Below are 19,592 nucleotides of genomic sequence, written 5' to 3' on the forward strand. Positions count from 1 at the left end.
ATCTTTTAAAAAGCGAAAACAAGCGGAGTTTAAAATACAAGGCACTTACAGTTGCAGCGTATTCCGTTGAGGTCCTGTCATGCGTGGAAACAAAAATGATGGACGCCAACAAAAACACAACTCCTGTTCCCAAAGTAATATAGAAGTCCTAGGCGACACACAGGACAGAGGGGGACAGCACCGTCAGATGCGAGGCGACAAACTTTCATTTCAGAACACGTCAATGACTTGTTTTCTTGATACAACCCTAACTTACACACTGCAACTTCTAACTTTCCCACAAGCCTAGAACTCAACAAATACTCCGTAAAGAAACACTGCCCACACACTCTTTGGCCTGGGCATAATGATGGAGTATATAGCAAGACAGCTATATATATATATGTATGTATGTGTGTATGTGTGTGTATGTATATAGTGTATGTGTATATAGTGTGTGCATAGTGTTATATAAATATATAGTGTGTATATACAGTGTGTGTATTGTGAATATATAGCATATGTATATATATCGTGTGTATATACAGTGTATGTATATACAGTGTGTGTATATAGTGTATATGTAGTGTGTAGAGTGTGTGTAAAGAGTGTGTGTGTAGTGTGTGTATATAGCGTGTGTGTAGTATCTGTATATATATAGTGTGTGTGTATATAGTGTGTATAGTGTGTGTACAGTGTGTGTATATGTGTGTAAATACATAGTGTGTGTATATATAGTGTGTGTGGTGTGTGCGCATATATATAGTGTGTATAGTGTGTGTGTAGTGTGTGTATGTAGTGTATGTATATATAGTGTGTGTAGTGTGTGTATACTGTGTGTGTTGTGCGTATATAGATAGTGTGTGTGTACTGTGTGTATAGTGTGTATATAGATTGTGTGTATAGTGTGTGTGTAGTGTGTGTATAGTGTATATATATAGTGTGTGTATATAGTATGTGTGTATATATAGCGTGTGTAGTGTGTGTGCATATATATAGTGTGTATATATAGTGTGTGTAGTGTGTGTATGTAGGTATGTATATAGTGTGTGTGTACTGTGTATAGTGTGTGTATATATAGTGTGTGTAGTGTGTATATAGTGTGTGTGTATATATAGTGTGTATATATATATAGTATGTGTGTGTGTGTATATATAGTGTGTGTGTGTGTGTGTGTGTATTTTTTTGACACAGGGCATGTGCTCTCGCTGGAGATAGAGAGGCAGTGAGCGGGGAAGTGAGAAATCACCCCCCAGTGGGGACAGTCACATAGCATTCTCCTCGTGAGATTCTGGGCAAAGATAACTGTAATAAAAACTGTCCTCGTGTGTGTTCTCTTCCTCTAGGACATGCTCACTTATCAAAGCTGAAGGGCTTACTACAATCCTCTCTTCCTTCCAGTAAAGAGCACTTCGTCCCCTTTCCAAGTACGCTGCGCCAGGACGGCACTGCTGAGAGTACTTGTGCTCTGAAAGCATCGTTACCTAAAGAAAAGGCTGCCCGTAGCGGGTTTCGGACATTTAAGCTTTCTAGAATAACACACTGCCTTCAAGGGCTCCGAGTGGGTAATCCAAACTGAGCCTGTCTGCTAAGCTTCTCTCCACGTGGAAGCTTGCACTTCTCATCAGAAGCGGCTTACGACAATGTGGTGCTTCCCGGGTTCCCAGCGCAGTCTCGGGCCTCACCTCACTGGGCTCTCAGATGTCAAATGAAAACAGTGCTCGACAGACACGCTCCATTCAGACGGGGAAATCGGCAAAATGATCGCCACTCCAAAGGCTTTTAAGCCTCATACTGTCTGAATTTCTGAAATGCAACGTCTACTGAACTCAGTTACCAATCAAACTACCCAACATAGACACCTCCAGTGTCAATCATCTGCTTAACATTTTTTATTTTAAAAATGAAGAGGTTTTCTCTTTGCTTCTAAAAGAGGAAACTTCCTGTGGTATCTTCTCCATTTTTTTATCCCTTTGAGTGTTTTATTCCTTTGAATATTATTTCAAGTCTGTTACATACAAATGTTATTTATATAAATATCCTATCTATTAATATTCAGAGCATATTCAATGAGATAGTTATAAAAGACAATCATTTTGGGACCAACAGGTGGCATGGTGGTTAAGGCGCTGGACACTCACTCCCACATGGCCGACCAGGGTTCGAGTCCTGAATCTGGTGGCTTACTTTTTCACTTCCTCTCTCACTCTCACCCTCTGTCTCTCTCTGGTCAAATTTAAATAAAAAAAAAAAAAGGAATAAAATAAAACAAATAATTATTTTTAAAAAAAGAAATTGTCATCTTAAAAAATAATAATAAAAAAAAAGACAATCATTTTAAAATAGAAGAATATAGTGCCCAAAAAACATGGGTTCAGGGAGGCAGGTGGTGCAGTGGTTACAGTGCTGGACTCGTGCATGGCTGACCACAGTTCGAGTCTTGAACCTGGCAGCTTGCTTTCTCACTTTCCCCCTTTCTCTCTCTAGGGTCACATTTTTAAAAATAATAATAAATACAAATAAATAAAGTAATTTTTTAAAATAGGTTCCACAGCCAGACTACTAGCGTTCAAACTCCAACTACAGCACTTCCTAAATATGTCAGTTTTACCCAGCCAGTTAAAGTCTCTGTCTCCACTTCGTTCTGTGCAACATGAGAATAACAGCAGTATCTTCCTCATGAAGTCATTCTAAACGTTACGGTTAATCCATGCAAGGTACTTAGATCAGTGCCAGGCACCGTAAATGTCTCATAAACGTTGGCTTTTGTTACTCTTAACAGAATCTGACCCACGACAGCATGGGACAGAAAAGATTCTCTCCTCAAAGAGGTTATTGTTCCTTCCCCACACCACCACTACCACATACTTAAAATATTCTCTCTAAAACAAAAAACCTCTCCTACAGGAAAAAATATTTAATTTATTGAGTTGTCAGAAAAATCATGATGTATTTTTTCTATGTAAAAATGTACCATGACTTTTCTGACAACCCAATAAATCCACTAATATGCAGACAGTAAAAAGTGATTTTTAGGGGCTGACAGATAACGTGATGGTTAAGGTAACTGGACTCCCACATGGCTGTCTATGGTTTGAATCCCGGACCTGGTGACTTGCTTTCTCACTGTCTCTCTCTCTCTGGTCAAATTAAAATAAATAAATAAATAAATAATAATTCTTTAAAAAAAAAGTAATTTTTAAACCATTTCATGATGTGAAAAACTGAACATATACTTTATAATTATAGATTTTTCAAACTTAAAAATCATGCCTAGAAACAAAGGGCCCAAAAGAAATAAAGCAAAATAATGAAAAAAGTTGTTTTAGAATAAAATTATTTATTTTTCTTTGAGTATTTTTAAATTAATATTTACTCTAAAATAACTTTTTAGAGGTTTGAGTCTAACATAATAAATGTTTTACATTATACATTAGACCATATTGCTGAATTGAACAATATCATATTACTTCTCATCAAACAGATCAACGCGGGGCCAGTAGGTGGTGTGGACAGGGGGCTAGACTCCACACGGCCGAGTTTACAGTCAGAGTCCCCGTCCCGGCAGCTTGAAAGCTTCACTGGGCCCATGTGCGTGCATGTCCAAAATCCCAAGAGAGTGGAGGGGAAGGGACTGTGGCATGGCCATCTACCCTGGGGAGTGACTTCTCTCTTTCTGTCTCTCTCTTTCGCTCTTCCACTGTCTCTGTCTCTCTGTCTCTGTCTCTCTCTCTCTCTCTCTGGGGAGCACATGCACCTTATGACCAAAAAAAATCTTCAACAACAATACAAACAATAGGCTCTTACAGCACAAAGTTCAAGAAGTATCACTGGTCAGCAAGTGGCAGCAGTGGTTAAGGCCCTGGACTCCCAGTGGTTCGACTGCAGTCCAAGTCCCGGACTAAAACGCACACATGTACGTGGGTGCCCCAGATCCCCAGAGGAATGGAGGAGAAGGGACTGTGGTGTGGCCATGCCCCCTTAGGGAGTGCTTTCACACTCTCTCTCCCTTTCAAGCCCATGCACTCTGTACCACACACACACAAAATCTAACCGATCTAAACACCATAAATTGCCAACTCTTAGCAACACGTCACTCTCTAACCTCACTTTTCACCTCTACTAGCCCCTGGATAGGGAGAACCTGAGTTGTTTAGAGAGAGCCGGAGCGATCGATGGTGTCTTTTCATGCTGCTGCCTTTCGCACCGCTCTGACCAACCACACACGAGATTACACAACAGCTGTGCTCAGAACACGGGCGATGTCTCCAGGCTTACCGAGGACTTGACTTTCACGGCGTCAACTTTGTCATAAACGGGAGTGCAGTACACGATGAGAATGAGGAGGCTCAGGAGGGAGGCGCTGCAGCTCACGAATTCAAAAAAGTACAGCCCCCCGCACAGAGTGCACTGTGACACCACCTCCTCGCAGATGAAGGCCAGCAGGGACAGCAGCTGTGGAAGACGCACGACAGCTCGGTTAGTGCTTGGCCGGGACCAGGGTGCCAGCAAACACCCCCGAGAATGCGAGTATTTAGAAAGTGGACTACAGTGAATACAATCGCAGAATGAACCCCATCTACACAGAACTTAGTCTAATCCCCGAATGCAATCAACTAATTGATTTAGTTATTTACTAATTAACGTAATGAATTAATCATCGTAAACAAATAATTCATAATGACTGCATGCTAAATGCTAGAACAGGGGGCATATAGGGCGTGGTTACAAAAGCACATGGGAGAGAACCAGCAGTTAGCGTAATGGCTATGTCGCTGGACTCCCACGCAGTCGACCACGGTTTGAGTCCCGGACCTGGTGGCTTAAAACTCACACCAGGCGCGTGTGCGTATGTGCCCAAGATCCCGAGAGGAGAATGGAGAAGGGATTGAGGCATGGCCATCCTCCCTGGGGGGTGATTTCTCACTTTCTGTCTCTATGTCTCTCTCTGTCTGGCAAGCACACAAGGCCTATAGTAAAAATCTCTCAAAAAAAAAAAAAAGCACATGGGAGGGGCCTGCAGGTGGCGTAGTGGTTGGGGTGATGGACTCTCACATGATCAACCGTGGTTCGAGTCCCAAACCCGGCAGCTTGAAAATCACTCTGATGCATGTGTGTGCACGCTTAAAATCCCAAGAGAAGAATGAAGGAAAAGGGACCATGGTGTGGCCATCTCCCTAGGGGGTGATTTCTCACTTTCCCTCTGTCTGTGTCTCTCACTCTCTCTCTACAGCACATGCACTTGCGCAATGACAAAAAGCTAAAAGAAAGTAAAGTAAATGCACCCAGGGGAGGCATTCAATCTGCGGATCAGGGCGGGCTTCCTGAAGGACGTTAGGGAGGCTTTCAGGGAAAAGCAGGAAGGGAGGCTCCCAGCAGATAAAGGCCTGGAAATGAGAGAGCATGGCACCCTACAACCCCACCACACACACGCACACACACGCACAACTCAACAGTCAAAGCCAGTCAAGACAAGGCTAAAGCGCAGCGTGGCAGGGCAGGGCAACACAGACAGGATTCTGAGACTGGAGAGGGAAGCAGAGGCCAAACCTAACTGTCCTCACTAACTAGCTGACAAGTCCGTATTCTGGGGGTTTTCAAGTAAAGGGGGGATGCGCCCACATTTATCCCTAGTGCTCACTGGCTTCGTGAAGAGACCGGAGGCAGGGACACTGGGGCGGACAGCCCGCTGGGACGCTGATGTGGGATGGGGCCAGGGGAAAGGCAGGGCCTGTCAGGGGTGAGGGAGAAGGGCGCACACGGACAGGCGTGGGGGGCCCTCCGCAGACGGCACGCTGGCACAGTGGGACGCATGAGCCGCAAACGCGTCATCCTAACCTAGAACCGAAGGGCACTCTGGCGCACCCATTTTGGACGTAGGTATTTTCTTTGGGTATGGTTCTACTGATTGGAATTCAATATTAGGGTTTCTCCCCCTGATTTTTTTCAACTATTTAAAAATTAATACAATCATTGTCCATATTTACGGAGAACGGGGTGTCTTGGTTTGGTTTTGTTTTATAATTTGCTAAAGGACACATGCACTCATCAGAGAGAAAGAGGGATAGCACCCCCACCGGGGCATGGCCACAGCACAGTCCCTCCCTCCCATCTCCACCCTGTAGGGATTTAAGGCTCGCACACGCACCTGGCATAGTCTTCAAGCCACAGGGACTGGGATTCAACCCATGTAGTCACCCACATGGGATCGGCTGCCTTAACCACCAGGCCGCAGAGTTGGCCCAGGGTACAGGGTGTTTTTTTGGTGCATGAAAACGTGTTATGACAGGGCTGGCAGGTGGCGTGGTGGTTAAGAGTGCTGGACTCCCACATGGCCAACCCTGGTTCAAGTCCCGGACCCAGAGGTTTGGTTTCCCGCTTTCTCAATTTCTCTCTTTCTCTCTCTCTCAGGTCAAATTAAAATAAATAAATACATAAAGTTAAATAATTCTTTAAAAAAACAACATGTTATGATCACATTGGAGCAACTTGCCTACCTACCGCCTCCAATATCTGTCATTACTTCCCTGCCATGTTTTCTGCATTGATCACCTCCCCCACTATGGACTGCCCCTTCCACACGGATGTTCCCTGAAGCGGAAAGAAGTCTTGGACACCCAAGAATCAGACCGCAGAGTCTTTCGCAAGCCAGCCGACTTCACTGGGCTTTCACGGTCACCCTGCTCTTCCTCAGTTCCACAGCAGTCACTCAGTAACTCAGTTTAGTCTTTCTAGAGCACTCGACTTACGTTTTCACAGAAGCAACTCCTTTTAACACTCAATTTGAGTTTGCGTAATATTTCATTGTGTGACCATGCTAAGTATAATTAGCATAAACCGGTATGGGAACAACGCAGCCCTGAAGACGCCAGACGTGAGCACGCAGCAGTGCTCAGAGACACCAGCTGGCCAGGACGGGCTGTCGGGCCAGGGGTGGGGACGGGGTGGTCAGCACCGTGCATGGAGAAGGGCTGACTCCATCTCCTCACTCTGGGAACTCAGTGCAGGCAGGTTTTCAGAGCACTCTGCTGCGGATGCAGTGCTAACATACCGAACCTCACTGCAGAGCTGCGTTTTTCTTTCTTTTTTTTCTTTTTTTTTTTTTTTAAGAGACAGTTTTGCTATCGGGCGGGTGCACTCGCTGGAGAGTCAGAGACAGAGAAAGCGAGAAATCACCCCTCAGGGGATGGCCATGCCACAGTCCCTTCTCCTCCATTCTCCTCTCAGGATCTGGGGCACACACGCACACGCGCCCATCCCCAGTGTGGGTTCTAGGCCGCCTCGACTACGTGGGAGTCCAGCACTGCAACCATCACGTCGTCTGCTGGTGTGTTTTTTGTTTTGTTTTGTTTTTTGGGTTTTCACGTCGTCTGTTGGTCCTGTTTTTTTGTTTTTTTTTTTTTTTTTCCTTTAACAGACAAGGCCGAGGCCAGCAGGGGGCATGAAGGTTAGGGTGCGAGACCCCACACGGCTGGCTGCACAGTTAGCGTCTCAGACCCAGCAACTTGAAGATGATGCCGGTGTGTGCTGCCTGCCCAGACTCCCAAGGAGAGCAGAGGAGAGGCTGCAGCGTGGCCACCCCAGGGCGTAATTTCTCACTTTCTCTGTCTCTCTCTCGGGGGAACACGTGCACCCTATCACAAAAACGGAAGAAGAAAAAAAGAGAGAGAGAGAGACTGCTGGAGAAAAGATAAGTTCCATTTAACAATGCCGAGACTGAGGGGCCTGGGGACAAGGGAGTGGAGACGCTGGGGGCGAAGAGACCAATGGCCTGGAGCCTGCCGGGGAAGCAGGTGTGGGCGGCCGCCCCCCACGAGGAGGCTGGCCTTCCCCAGAGCTCTGAGGAACCCCAGATGGAAGGTGCGAAGGCCAGCTAGGAGCAGCAGTTTCAGGGGTGGTAAGGCAGAAAGAGGGCGACCCAGAGTGCTCCGTGGGACTCGGAGTCCAAGTGCGAGCAGCACAGACGCCCACGTTAGGCTGCGCTGGGAGGTTGTGGGTGACAGCAGCACATTCCAGTGTGGTTAGGGCAGCCAGATCCTTGTCCTGTACACCAGGAAGTGAGGGCGACGGGCCGACAGGCAGGGCGACAGACACAGCACGGGCAGGAGGCGCTGGGGCCACCCATGGCCTGGCCTTACGGGATCCAGAGCCCACACGGCCAGCTACGGTTTGAGTCTTGGCTCCAAGGGCTTAAAAAATATGTTCGTGGGGGCTGGCAGGCGGCGTGGTGGTTAAGGGTGCTAGACTCCCCCATGGCCAACTGCAGTTCTAGTCCCAGACCTGGCAGCTTGCTTTCTTGCTCACTCGCCCTCCCTCTCTTTCTCTCTCTGGTCAAATTAAAATAAATAAGTAAAGTTAAATAAAATAATTCTTAAAAAAATAAATAAATAAAAAGCAATGCTGGGTACACATGTGTGTGTGCCCAAAAATCCCAACAGGACAGAGAAATGGAGAAGGGATTGTGGCATGACCATGTCCCATGGAGGGGAGTCTTTCTGCATGTCTCTGTCTCTCTGGCAAGCACACACACTCTCTGGCATTTAAACAGACAGAGCCCAGGAAAATGAGTGGGGCTAAAGACAGGTAGGAAAAGGGCTCTCTAATCTTAGGGTTCAGGGTTCAGGGTTCAGGGTTCAGTGTTCGGGTCTGGGGCTCATTCCACCCTGGAAATAGGAAAGAAGAGAGGAAAGAGAGGGGTTCACTTGGGCAGTTTCTGTGGGTTGCAGAGAAAATGAGGGAGTTTCCTCCCGAGTGGCTAAACCATCACATGATGGGTGGCCCAAGGCCAAGGCTAAGGGAAATGCACCTCCCCCGTCCTGCCCACAGGCAACCACACGAATGGCAGCGGGATTCCTGCCGGAAGCAGCAGGTGCAGCTCACGATGGAATAACCACTTCATCCTGGAAGGCATTTTCATCAAATGTTCAGCAGTATTTTTTTAATTTAAACCAACCGTTCACCTACCCTAAGACCCACGAACCGCACTCTTCGGCATTTACCCCACAGAAATGAACCTCCCATTTACGTGAACGCTGCTACGTGAAACACCGTAAGGACATATTCAAGGCCGGCAACAACCCAGATGGCCTCCAATGGTTAAATGGGCGGCGGCAATAGCAAAGGGACACACTTGATGTACGAAATGACCTGGATGAATTACGAAACTGAATATACGAAACAACAGGATGAATTTCCCAAGAATTATGCAAAGTAGGAAAAAAAAAAGGAAACTATTCCCCAAAAGTTACATACTGTATAATTCCTTTTACACAGCATTCTTTGAATAATAAAAATCAGAGAGAGAGGGCCCAGCAGGTGGAGTGGTGGCTGAGGGTTGGACTCCCACATGGTGGACTTCGGTTCAAATCCTGGACCTGGCAGGTCGCTTTCTCCCTTCCCCAGCCTCTGTCCTTGTCTGATGAGCGCATGTGCCCTGTAGCAAATTTTAAATAATAATAATGATAAATAAAATAAATAATTATTTTTAAAAGTTATAGACATAGAGAACACATCAGTTGTGGGGGAAGGGCAGGCGCTGCAGTCAAGGGGAGCTCAAGGGAGCGCTGCAGTGCTGGAACCCCGATTTTGCTGCTGATTACAGGAAGCTGCCCGTGGATAAAACCGCACTGAACCTCACACACACACTCACACGAGTGTGCGCCCCCCCAGATTCTTTTTACTTCAACTTCCTATGAATGTGTAATTATTTTAAAATAGAAAGCTAAAAAAGAAGACAGAAATGGTTACCTAGGTTTCTAAGAGAGTCCTCCTCCTACTGGCAATGCGAAATTGACGTATCCTCACAACTGAAGAGGATTCATATAAGGACAAAAACAGATCGTACGCCACTCTGATTTCTTGTAAATTAGCAAGACACGAAATCACCCAGTACATCCCAAACAACTCCCCTCGGACAGAAGTCGGGTGAGGTATTCACAATCACCATATCACAGGATGTAAAGCGACACACCAAAGCCAACCCGAGACGGTCATTATGTAAAGGGACTTCCTTAATCTCCTAGGATCATAAGTATGAGTTTTTATATGACTTGAACAATAAATTCTAAATATTTCATGGTCTACTTGCTTTATCCATGCCTCTGTTAGATCTTGTCCAAGTTTTAAGGATTTCTCTCTCTAAAAAAAAAAAAAACTAGTAAAATATGCCTCAATTGTACCGAAGTAAATGAACTTTAAGAAGATACCAGCCTAGGGACCAGCAGATGGCATAATGGTTACGTTGCTGGACTCCCATGTAGTTGACCACAGTTCGAGTCCCAGACCTGGCACCTTAAAACTTTCACTGGGCATATGTGTGTGCATGCCCAAAATCCTGAGAGGAGGAGGGACTGTGGCATGGCCATTCCCCCTGGGGAGGTGATTTCTCGCTGTCTCTCCCTGTCTCTCTAGAGAGCGCATGTGCCCCCATGGTAAAAATCTCTCTCTCTCTCTCTCTCTCTCAAAAAAAAAAAAGATTTAAAAAGATACCAACCTAAAATTTAAATCTGGATTTGACATGAATTGATTTTGAACTATTCTTATTACAATAAATGGATTATCAGGAGCACTCATCTATGAAAGTTGCACAATCAAATCTGATCCAGAGTAGAGACTGCTTGTCTGTTCTCAGTCAGACCCAGTTCATCCAGAAAGTCTCAAGTCACTGCAAGTCCTGTTCTAAGCACATGAACGTATCACTGTCATCAGCCTCAAGCAGTATTAGGAGGGGACTTCTGCCTGGGAATACTAAGGGGAGGGGTGTTAAGAGTGGATATTTATTGGGACCAGCAGTTAGTGTAATGGTTATGTCCCTGGACTCCTATGTAGTCAACTGTGGTTCAAGTCCCAGACCCGGTGGCTTAAACTCCCGCCAGGTGCATGTGTGTGTGTGTGTGTGTGTGTGTGCGTGCCCAAGATCCTGAGAGGAGAATGGAGGAGAAGGGATTGTGGCATGGCCATCCCTCCTTGGGGGTGATTTCTCACTTTCTGTCTTTATGTCTGTCTTTCTGGTAAGCACATGAGCCCTATAGCAAAAACCTCTCCAAAAAAAAAAGAGTGGAGATTTATTAATTCCAACCGTTAATTAAAGGCCAAGAAATGAGTACCCCAAACCACATTCAGTATGCCATTCTCCCCACCTCTGCAGCCACCAACTGTATAAAATCTCTGACACTGCGCGATCTCTAGCACAAAGCCTCTGTCCCCAACACTGCAACATGGAATTGCTCAAGGAGATCAACGTAGGAGGAACAAGGAAACAATGTAATTTACACCACACCACTAACAGCCATTGTCTGTCAATTCAGAACATCTCAGGGAAATGTCCAGAGTAGCTAAAAGAAAGATAAATGGAAAAACAGGACTCAAACGAGGGTCAAAGACACACGGCATCTGGACTGGCAGAGGACATTCTGAGTGGGGGACGAAATCACAGCAGCGTGAAGGCAAGACCTTGCATGGCAAGCCCAAAAGGAGCAGTGAAAGGACTGACCCAACTGGATGGGGGTGGTGAGGAAAACGGCTAAGGAGGGGGTGTGGCAGTAGGACGCTCAGGAAAAGGATGCGGGCTTGGGCCTGAAGGCCCCGGGATACCTGCCTGTTTTAGTAGGTCGCAGGTTAGAGACCCGAGGAGCAGAGGGCCTGGGAGGGTGGAGCGCTGCCCCGAAGTAGCTCCAGAGTAGGAAAGGCAAGAGCAACCCACACAGGACAAGCAAGTGGCAGGAGGCATTAAAAAAAAAAAAAAGAAAAAAGAAATCTTACTAAAACAGTTGTGCCTGGGAGTGGGATGTGGGAGTGAGGCGACTTTTTTTTTTAAGTGTCAGAGGGCACGGGCAAGGGTGGGGGGAGGAGAGAGGAGGGAGGGAGGACTCCCCAGTGAGATTCAGGTACACCTCAATTCCTTCCCTTCACTTCTCCATCCTGTAGGACCTGGGCATGTGTGCACACTGATCCAGTGTATTTTTCAAGCTGCCAGGGCTGGGGATTTGAACTAGTCAGCCACATGGGCCCCAGTCCCCTTAACCATTAGGCCACAGGGCCAGTCCACGGCTTGTTTTACTTTCATTGTATTCCTTAGTTGGTATTTTTGTAACAGGTCTTTTCGTATTATATAAAAGTATGAGATGTGAGGAAGAACTGGAGAAGTGGGTGGTCGCCTGCAATGAACACTACCGCCATCAGAGGCAGGAAGAGAGGAAACACCAGGGGTTAGGTGAGGAGTGAGTGGTGGCCTAACCCTGAAGTACCAAGCTCAGGGATCGTTTTCCCGGTAAACAGTCTTGCTCTCGAGAGGATGAAGTCATCCTGTTAAACACTCTCGCTGATGTTAAGCTAAGTACTTAACCACAGTGAGGCCAACGCAGCTTCCTCCTAAGGACGTCAAATTTTACTCACGTAATTAAGGGACTTACCAGGCTGTCAGAGCTGGGCAGGCCCCGAGCACTTCTCCAGCCTCATATTTGCAAATGGAATTAAGCTTCTGATCAGTGAAGCCCCAAGCCTGCCAGGAAGCAGGCAGAAACCCAGGCCTCCTGACCTACTCTAAGCTTGTTCCCCCGTAAAACACTGTTTATTAAGCTCGGCTCACCACTCTGTAGGTTTCCCCCGAAACACTGGGCTTTGGAGGCGGCATCCACAGTTTTGCATACTTCCTTTTCTCCGACGAAGTTGCACATTAGACGCCACGGCCACGTGCTGGGGTTGATGCGTCCAGGGAGTCTCCATGACTAAACACGGTCTCATTCACATTCAGGGAATGACTACTTGGTATGGCTCTCCATCTCAGTCTCTCTGCCTTTTCTGAAACTGCAAGTCTTCCTGGAAATTGAGTCACTGGTTCAGTTCTGATGCTGCACACTGCTAAGATGCTGCTCCTCACAGGGAGAGGCCGTGTGGGACACCAGGGTTAGGTTCGGGGCCTAACCTACGGCACCTATAGTCCTGGCTATGGTCCTAGCTAGCTGGGAACCAGGGGCAGGAAGATCCTGACATGGTACGACCCTGCTAAAAGCAATCAATCTCGGGCCCAGCAAGTGGCATGGCGGTTAGCGGCACTGGACTCCCACATGGCTGAGCGTGGTTCGAGTCCCAGACCTGGAAGCTTGCTTTCTCACTTCTCCCTGCCCCCTCTCTCTCTCACTCTGTCCCTCTCTGGTCAAATTAAAAATATAAACCAATAAATAAAGTTAAATAAAATAATTCATTAAAAAAGAGAAAAACTTCAGTAAATACAACCTTTCTCAATTTTTCTTAAAAAAGCAATCTCTTTTTTTTAAGGAATTATTTATTTAACTTTATTTATTCATTCCTTTATTTTAATTTGACCAGAGAGAGACAGACAGAGAGAGAGAAAGTGAGAAAGCAAGCCACCAGGTCCGGGATTTGAACCATGATCGGCCATGCGGGAGTGTCCAGCGCCTTAACCACCACACCGTCTCCTGGTCCATAAAAAAGGCAATCTCTTGTGCTAGCCCATGGCTGGGTGGTTAAGGGAGCTGGACCTCACATGGCTGACTGTGCTGTTCAAGTCCCAGAACCAGCAGTTTGAGGGGAGGAAAAAAAAAAAAATCGGTCTCTCCTTAATTTTCTTATTTATTTATTTTTTTTAGAGAGAGGTTTTTGCTATAGGGTGCATGCACCCACTAGAGAGACAGAACGTGTGAAATCACCCCCCCCCACCCGCCCAAGGAGGATGGCCACACCACAATCCCTTCTCCTCCATTCTCCTCCCAGGATGTTGGGCGCACACACACACATACACCGAGCATGAGTTTCAAGCTGTCAGGTATGGGACTTGAACTGCAGTCGACCACATGGGAGTCCAGTGCCTCAACCACTACACCACCTGCTGGTCCCAATCTCTTTTTCTATCTCTCATGGCAAGACCCTATTAAAAGACAATTTCTTTCTCACTCATAAATAAGCTTTTAAAAATGATGATTATATTGAATTCTAATTCTCCATCATTTATCCTTTTTTTTGGAGGGGGGAGTTTTTGCTATAGGGCACATGCGCTCGCCAGACAGACAGACAGAGAGAGAAAGAGAGACAGAAAGCGAGAAATCACCCCCCAGGGGGGATGGCCACGCCGTAATCCCTTCTCCTCCATTCTCCTCTCGGGATCTTGGGCATGCACACACACGCACCCGGCGTGAGTTTTAAGCCACCGGGTCTGAGACTCGAACTGCGGTCGACTACGTGGGAGTCCAGCGACATAGCCATTACGCTAACTGCTGGTCCCTCCATCATTTATCTTTAACAGTCTACTAATTTTTTTAAGTAAAATAACTTTTCCATGTTTGCCATTGATTATAAGGCTCCATCTACAAAATTATATAAATATGAATTAATGAACTTGCTATTAAAAGCCCTGTTCTTGAGGGCCGGCAGGTGGCGTGGTGGTTAAGAGTGCTGGACTCCCAAGTGGCCAACTGTGGTCTGAGTCTCCTACCTGGTGGCTTGCTCTCTCTCTCTCACTCTGTCCCTCTCCAGTCCAATTAAAATAAATAAATAAATAAAGTTAAATAAAATCATTCTTTAAAAAAAAAAAAAACACACCTTTCGTTTTAAATAAGGTTTAAATGAACACTTTGCCAATCTGAGTAAGCTAGGCCTCCCTTAACTTAGGAAAATATTTACTCTTACAAAGGTTAAAAGATGTAACTTGCTGACATTATGGATCTTCCTCAAGTTTTTTTTTTAAAAAAAAAGAACATTTAAATTTAGTACATATCAATTTTTACTTTAATTACCAGAGGGCATGTGTGCTCACCAGAGAGAGACAAAGAGACAGAGAGGGAGAAAGCAATCCCCACTGGGGCGGGGCTCTGAAACCCCCTCGTCCTTCCTCCTTGTTGGGATACAGGCCACCACTCACATGTGCCCGGTGTTTTTCAAGTCACTGGGGGCTGTGATTCCAACTGGGATCTGGCTTCCTTGACCACTAGCTCAATTTTCATGCTTTAAAACAATTAATTATTTAATTTTATTTATGTTTCATTTGACCAGCGAGACAAAGGGAAAGTGAGAAAGCAAGTCGCCGTAGGGGACTTGAACTGCAGTCGGCCACGTAGGAGTGCAGCGCCTCAACCATCACACCAATTTTCAATTTTCATGAAAGGATGATAAGAGCAGCAATTAAAAAAAAAATGCCTCTACGTGATTTCCTTCTTGGTACTTACAGAAAAAAAACATTACTTATAATTCAATAAAGTTAATTCACTGGTGAACCCGCGAATAAGCTGCTTGCCTGAAGAGTGCTGTGGTTCCAAGACCACGGAGCGCCAGGACAGTCAGCTCGCACCACGAACATGAGCTGGAGCTCCTTGCAGAGAGGGAAGTACACACACTGAGGTCACTGCACCAGCGGAGATGCAACCAGACTGCCAAATGTCAATTCTCCCCTTTAGACAAAAACAACTCCCTTTAAAAATTAAATAAAGGGACTAGCAGTTAGCGTGATGGCTATGTCACTGGACTCCATGTAGTCGACTGCAGTTTGAGTCCTGGACCCGGTGGCTTAAACTCACCCAGGCCCGTGTGCATGCGTGCCCAAGATCCTGAGAGGAGTATGGAGGAGAAGGGATTGCAGTGTGGCCTTTGCCCTGGGGGGGTGATTTCTCACTTTCTGTCTCTGTCTCCCTCTGTCTTTCTGGCCACTGCACACACCCTATAGCAAAAACCTCTCCCCCCCAAAAAAAAAAAAAATTAAAAATGAAGTAAAAATGGGGCCAACAGAGGAGTAATGGTTACATTGATGTACTCCTAAACAGTCGACCACAGTTTGAGTTCTGGAACTGGTGGCTTCAAAATCACGCTGGGCACAGGTGCGTGCATGTCCAAGATTCCTGGAGGAGAATGGAGGAGAAGGGATTGCAGCACACCATCCCCCAGGGCAGTGATTTCTCACTTTTTCTCTCACTGTGTCTGTCTCGCCCTCAGGCAAGTGCATGCATCTAAGGCAAAAACCTCTTAAAAAAACTCACAAAATAAAATAGGAGCAGGACCAACAGATGGCATAATGGTTACACTGCAAACTCCCATAATGGTGACATGGCCAACCCTGGTTCAAGTCCCAGTCCCAGCAGCGTGAAATTCGTGCTGGGCACATGCGTGTGCATGCACACGTGCCCAAAATCCCAGGAAGAGAATAGAGGAGAAGGGACTGTGGTTTGGCCATCCCCACTGGGGAGTGATTTCTCGCTTTCTGTCTCTCTAGTGAGTACATGCACCCTATAGCAAAAATCTAAAACAAATAAATAAAATAAAAATTAAAAACATGAGCATAAGGACAAATTTAAAGATAAACTGGAAAGCGGTATTAAGGTTAGGACTTCAGTAACTCCTTACACTGACAAGTGTTTCTTCTGCTTCTGATAGTAGTTAGGAGATGTTTATTTTGGACAAATCTTCCGCAAAACTCAGGTTACATACAACAGTAGATATAGCTCTAAGAGTTAGACAGTCAGGCTTTCTGTCTCTAATCTTCCTCTGGGTGAGGTTCCACTCAGGTAGAAGGTTCCACTCTTCTACCCTTTCAGTTTTACCTCCGTAACAGTAAACCCAACGGAGTTGCAGAGATTCATGGGCATCTTAACAGTGGAAAGAACCTCAGAGGTCATTGAATTCAGCCTCCTAGGACTCTGATGGAAGAATCTCCTAAGTAGGAAAAAAAAGAAAGAAAGGAAGAAACCAGCAGGTGGCGTGGTAGTGGTTAAGGTGCTAGACACTCCCACATGGCCAACCACAGTTCAAGTCCCAGACCTGGTGGCTTGCTTTCTCACTTTCATTCCTTTTCTTTTTATTCCTTTTTTTAAAAAGAATTATTTTATTTAACTTTATTTATTTAATTTGACCAGAGAGGGACAGACTGAGAGCAAGAGAAAGGGAAAGTGAGAAAGCAAGCTGCCAGGTCCAGGACTCAAACCACAGTCAGCCATGTGGGAGTCCAGCGTCCTTCACCACCACACCACCTGCTGGCCCTCTTTCTTACTTTCTCTCTCTCTCTCTGTGTGTGTCTCTCTCTCTGGTCAAATTTAAATAAATCTTTCTCACTTTTCAATTTTAAAAAATATATATCTCCTAAGTAGGGCTGGCCAGTGGCAGTGGTGTGGTTAAACAGCCGGACCCGCAGGGCAGATGGTGCAGTTTCAACCCCAGAGACCTGAAAAACACGCCTGGAGAATGTGTGGGCATGCCCAAAGTCCCAAAGGAGGGTGGAGGAGAAGGAGCTGTGGCAGACCATCTCCTGTGGGGGGCTGCTTTCTCACTTTCTCTTAGTCTTTCCAGTTAAGTGCATGTGCCCTCTTGCAAAAGTAAATAACAATAATAATAACAATAAATAAATAACAATAATAAATAGGCACTGCCCAGCTTTTAAGTTTTAGAGTAGGCTGCCCTTCTCTCTTGAAGTCTTGAGAATCTGGCAAGACTTATGAGTTCAGAATAACGAACACATATTCATAAACAAACAACATGTTGCATAAAATTGTTCACGGTGTGCAGGTCCCTTTAAAACGCCTCCTTTTCTGATTATGGGTTTCTCTATTACAGTTATTTCTTTATTGGACTCTGTAATTGTACACAGTTGTTAAAAATGAACCATCTAAAATAAAACAACCTAAAGGTAGAGCATGGGGTTGGTGCCTCAGGCTGGGTTATTTTTCATTGGCTTTATATATAACTTCCTTGGGACTTTCCGGGTAACTCCTATAATATATGGTTGTTGTGAAGAGATAAGACATTATGAAAACAGATAAAGCAGGAATTAAAAGACAACCATCAAAGTGAAAGTAATAGGGGACCAGCAAGTGGCGAGCTGGTAAAGGCGCTGGACACGCCCACAATTCAAGTCCCGGACCTGGTGGCTTGCTTTCTCACTTTTCCTCTCTCTCTGATCAAATTTAAATAAATGAATAAAGAAAATCAAATAAATAGTTATCTAAAAAAAAAATGGAAAGCACTAATAGAAAAAAATGTTAAGCATCATATTAAAGAAAACATTTCTGGGACCAGAAGTTAGCCTAATGGCTATGTCACTGGACTCCCATGTAGTCAACTGCGGTTCGAGTCCTGGACCTGGTGGCTTAAACTCACGCCAGGCGCATGTGCGTCTGTGTTCAAGATCCGGAGAGGAGGGATCAGCAGATAGTGTATGGCTATGTCGCTGGACTCCCATGTAGTGGACCGTGGTTCGAGTCCTGGAGCCGGTGGCTTAAACTCACATTGGACACGTGTGCGTGCATGCCCAAGATCTGGAGAGGAGAATGGAGGAGAAGGGATTGCAGCATGGCCATCCCTCTGGGGGGTGATTTCTCGCTTTCTGTCTCTCTATCTCTCTCTGTCTGTCTGGCAAGTGCACACGCCCTATAGCAAAAACCTCTCCAAAAAAAAAAAGATCCCGAGAGGAGAATGGAGGAGAAGGAAATGCAGCATCGCCATCCCTCTGGGGGGTGATTTCTCGCTTTTTGTCTCTCTGTCTCCCTGGCAAGTGCATGCGCCCTATAGCAAAAACCTCTCCAAAAAAAAAAAAAAAAGAAGGCAATGAGAAATCTTACTTTAGCTCTGTCTCTTGACCAGAAAAGGAGAATAAAGGCAAATGAAAATAGCTTTAACGGGCAGCAGACCAACACAGATGATGTCTTTAGGGCAGCCAGAATACTTCAGATGAGCGGTAATTCTGGGCTAGAGAGTTGACCACTCACTCATGTTGAAACATTCTAGCTGAGACATTCTAGCTTTACTGTAAAGAAACACAGCTGTAATCTAAAAGTCACAAGGGAGCTGACAGAGAGCAGAAGGAAGCATTTCTGGGGAAGGAAGAGCTTGCAGAAAGTGGCTGGTGCAAAACTAGGGCAGCCGGTGGGACTACCTAGAGGGAGGCTGAGCCCTAACAAGGCCAGACCCTCTCTGGTTTCAGAGGCCACAGGAACCCCTGCCTCCAAGAGATCTCCCCATCCTCTCCTGATGGGATCACTTTGGCAGCTAGATCGTCCTGCCAGTTTTCTCACTTGTTTTCTATTCCACAAAAGTAGGTCATCTGAGTTCTAAGAATTTAAGTTCTAGTCAGCTGAATTAGAAGAATTTAAGTTCCTTCCAGGAAAACCAATGAGTTCTATTACCTGGGATGGTAACAAAAGGAAACCAACGCAAACCAATGCTATTTGGACCATACTGGTGCTCCTGCAGAAAACGCTGCTCATGGGCGACTCGAACAGCTCACAGCAGCTCAACCTGAGCGTGAACTGAGTGTGACATCTCCGCAAGGCCGCGATCTATTCGCCAGTAGGTTTACGGTGCTTGGCTGCAAACAAACTGAAACTCAATGGAATGGAAAGCGGAAACGCGCCAGGCCTGGGTCCTGCCACCCTACGATGCACACGAGGCTGTCCTTTCGGTTTTCTACCTTGGACGCACGTCCTGCTCATTCCGAAAAGCGGGGAATTCTTTTCCAGCTAATAAACGACTCCTGGGAGGCCATGCATTGGACACACACCGTCTCGGGGCCTGCGTAGTATCGGAAGGCTCTGTCCAACAAGCGACGCTGCGCCCCCGGGCTCGCGCCAGGAAAACCGCAGGAGCCGGAGCAGATAACAGCCCAGCACCCGCCGTCTCCA

At 46.0% G+C, this 19,592-nt stretch overlaps 1 protein-coding gene across 3 annotated transcripts in view; it reads right to left on the reverse strand.

Moving 5' to 3' along the window:
• CMTM6 (CKLF like MARVEL transmembrane domain containing 6) overlaps nt 1-19,193 on the reverse strand; it is a 33,006-nt gene extending 13,813 nt beyond the window's left edge. For all 3 annotated transcript variants that reach the window (XM_027775950.1, XM_027775949.1, XM_027775948.1), the window contains exons 1-3: nt 19,098-19,193; nt 4,258-4,434; nt 50-148 (exon numbers count right to left, since the gene is read on the reverse strand). In XM_027775950.1, coding sequence (XP_027631751.1) covers nt 50-148; nt 4,258-4,434; nt 19,098-19,178 — 357 coding nt within the window. In that variant the 5' untranslated portion in view covers nt 19,179-19,193. The remainder of the gene's footprint in view (nt 1-49; nt 149-4,257; nt 4,435-19,097) is intronic.
• Between the last annotated feature and the right edge of the window lie 399 nt (nt 19,194-19,592).

The sequence above is a fragment of the Tupaia chinensis genome, unplaced genomic scaffold (genome assembly GCF_000334495.1).
Source record: "Tupaia chinensis unplaced genomic scaffold, TupChi_1.0 Scaffold000617_2, whole genome shotgun sequence".
Lineage (NCBI taxonomy): Eukaryota > Metazoa > Chordata > Mammalia > Scandentia > Tupaiidae > Tupaia > Tupaia belangeri.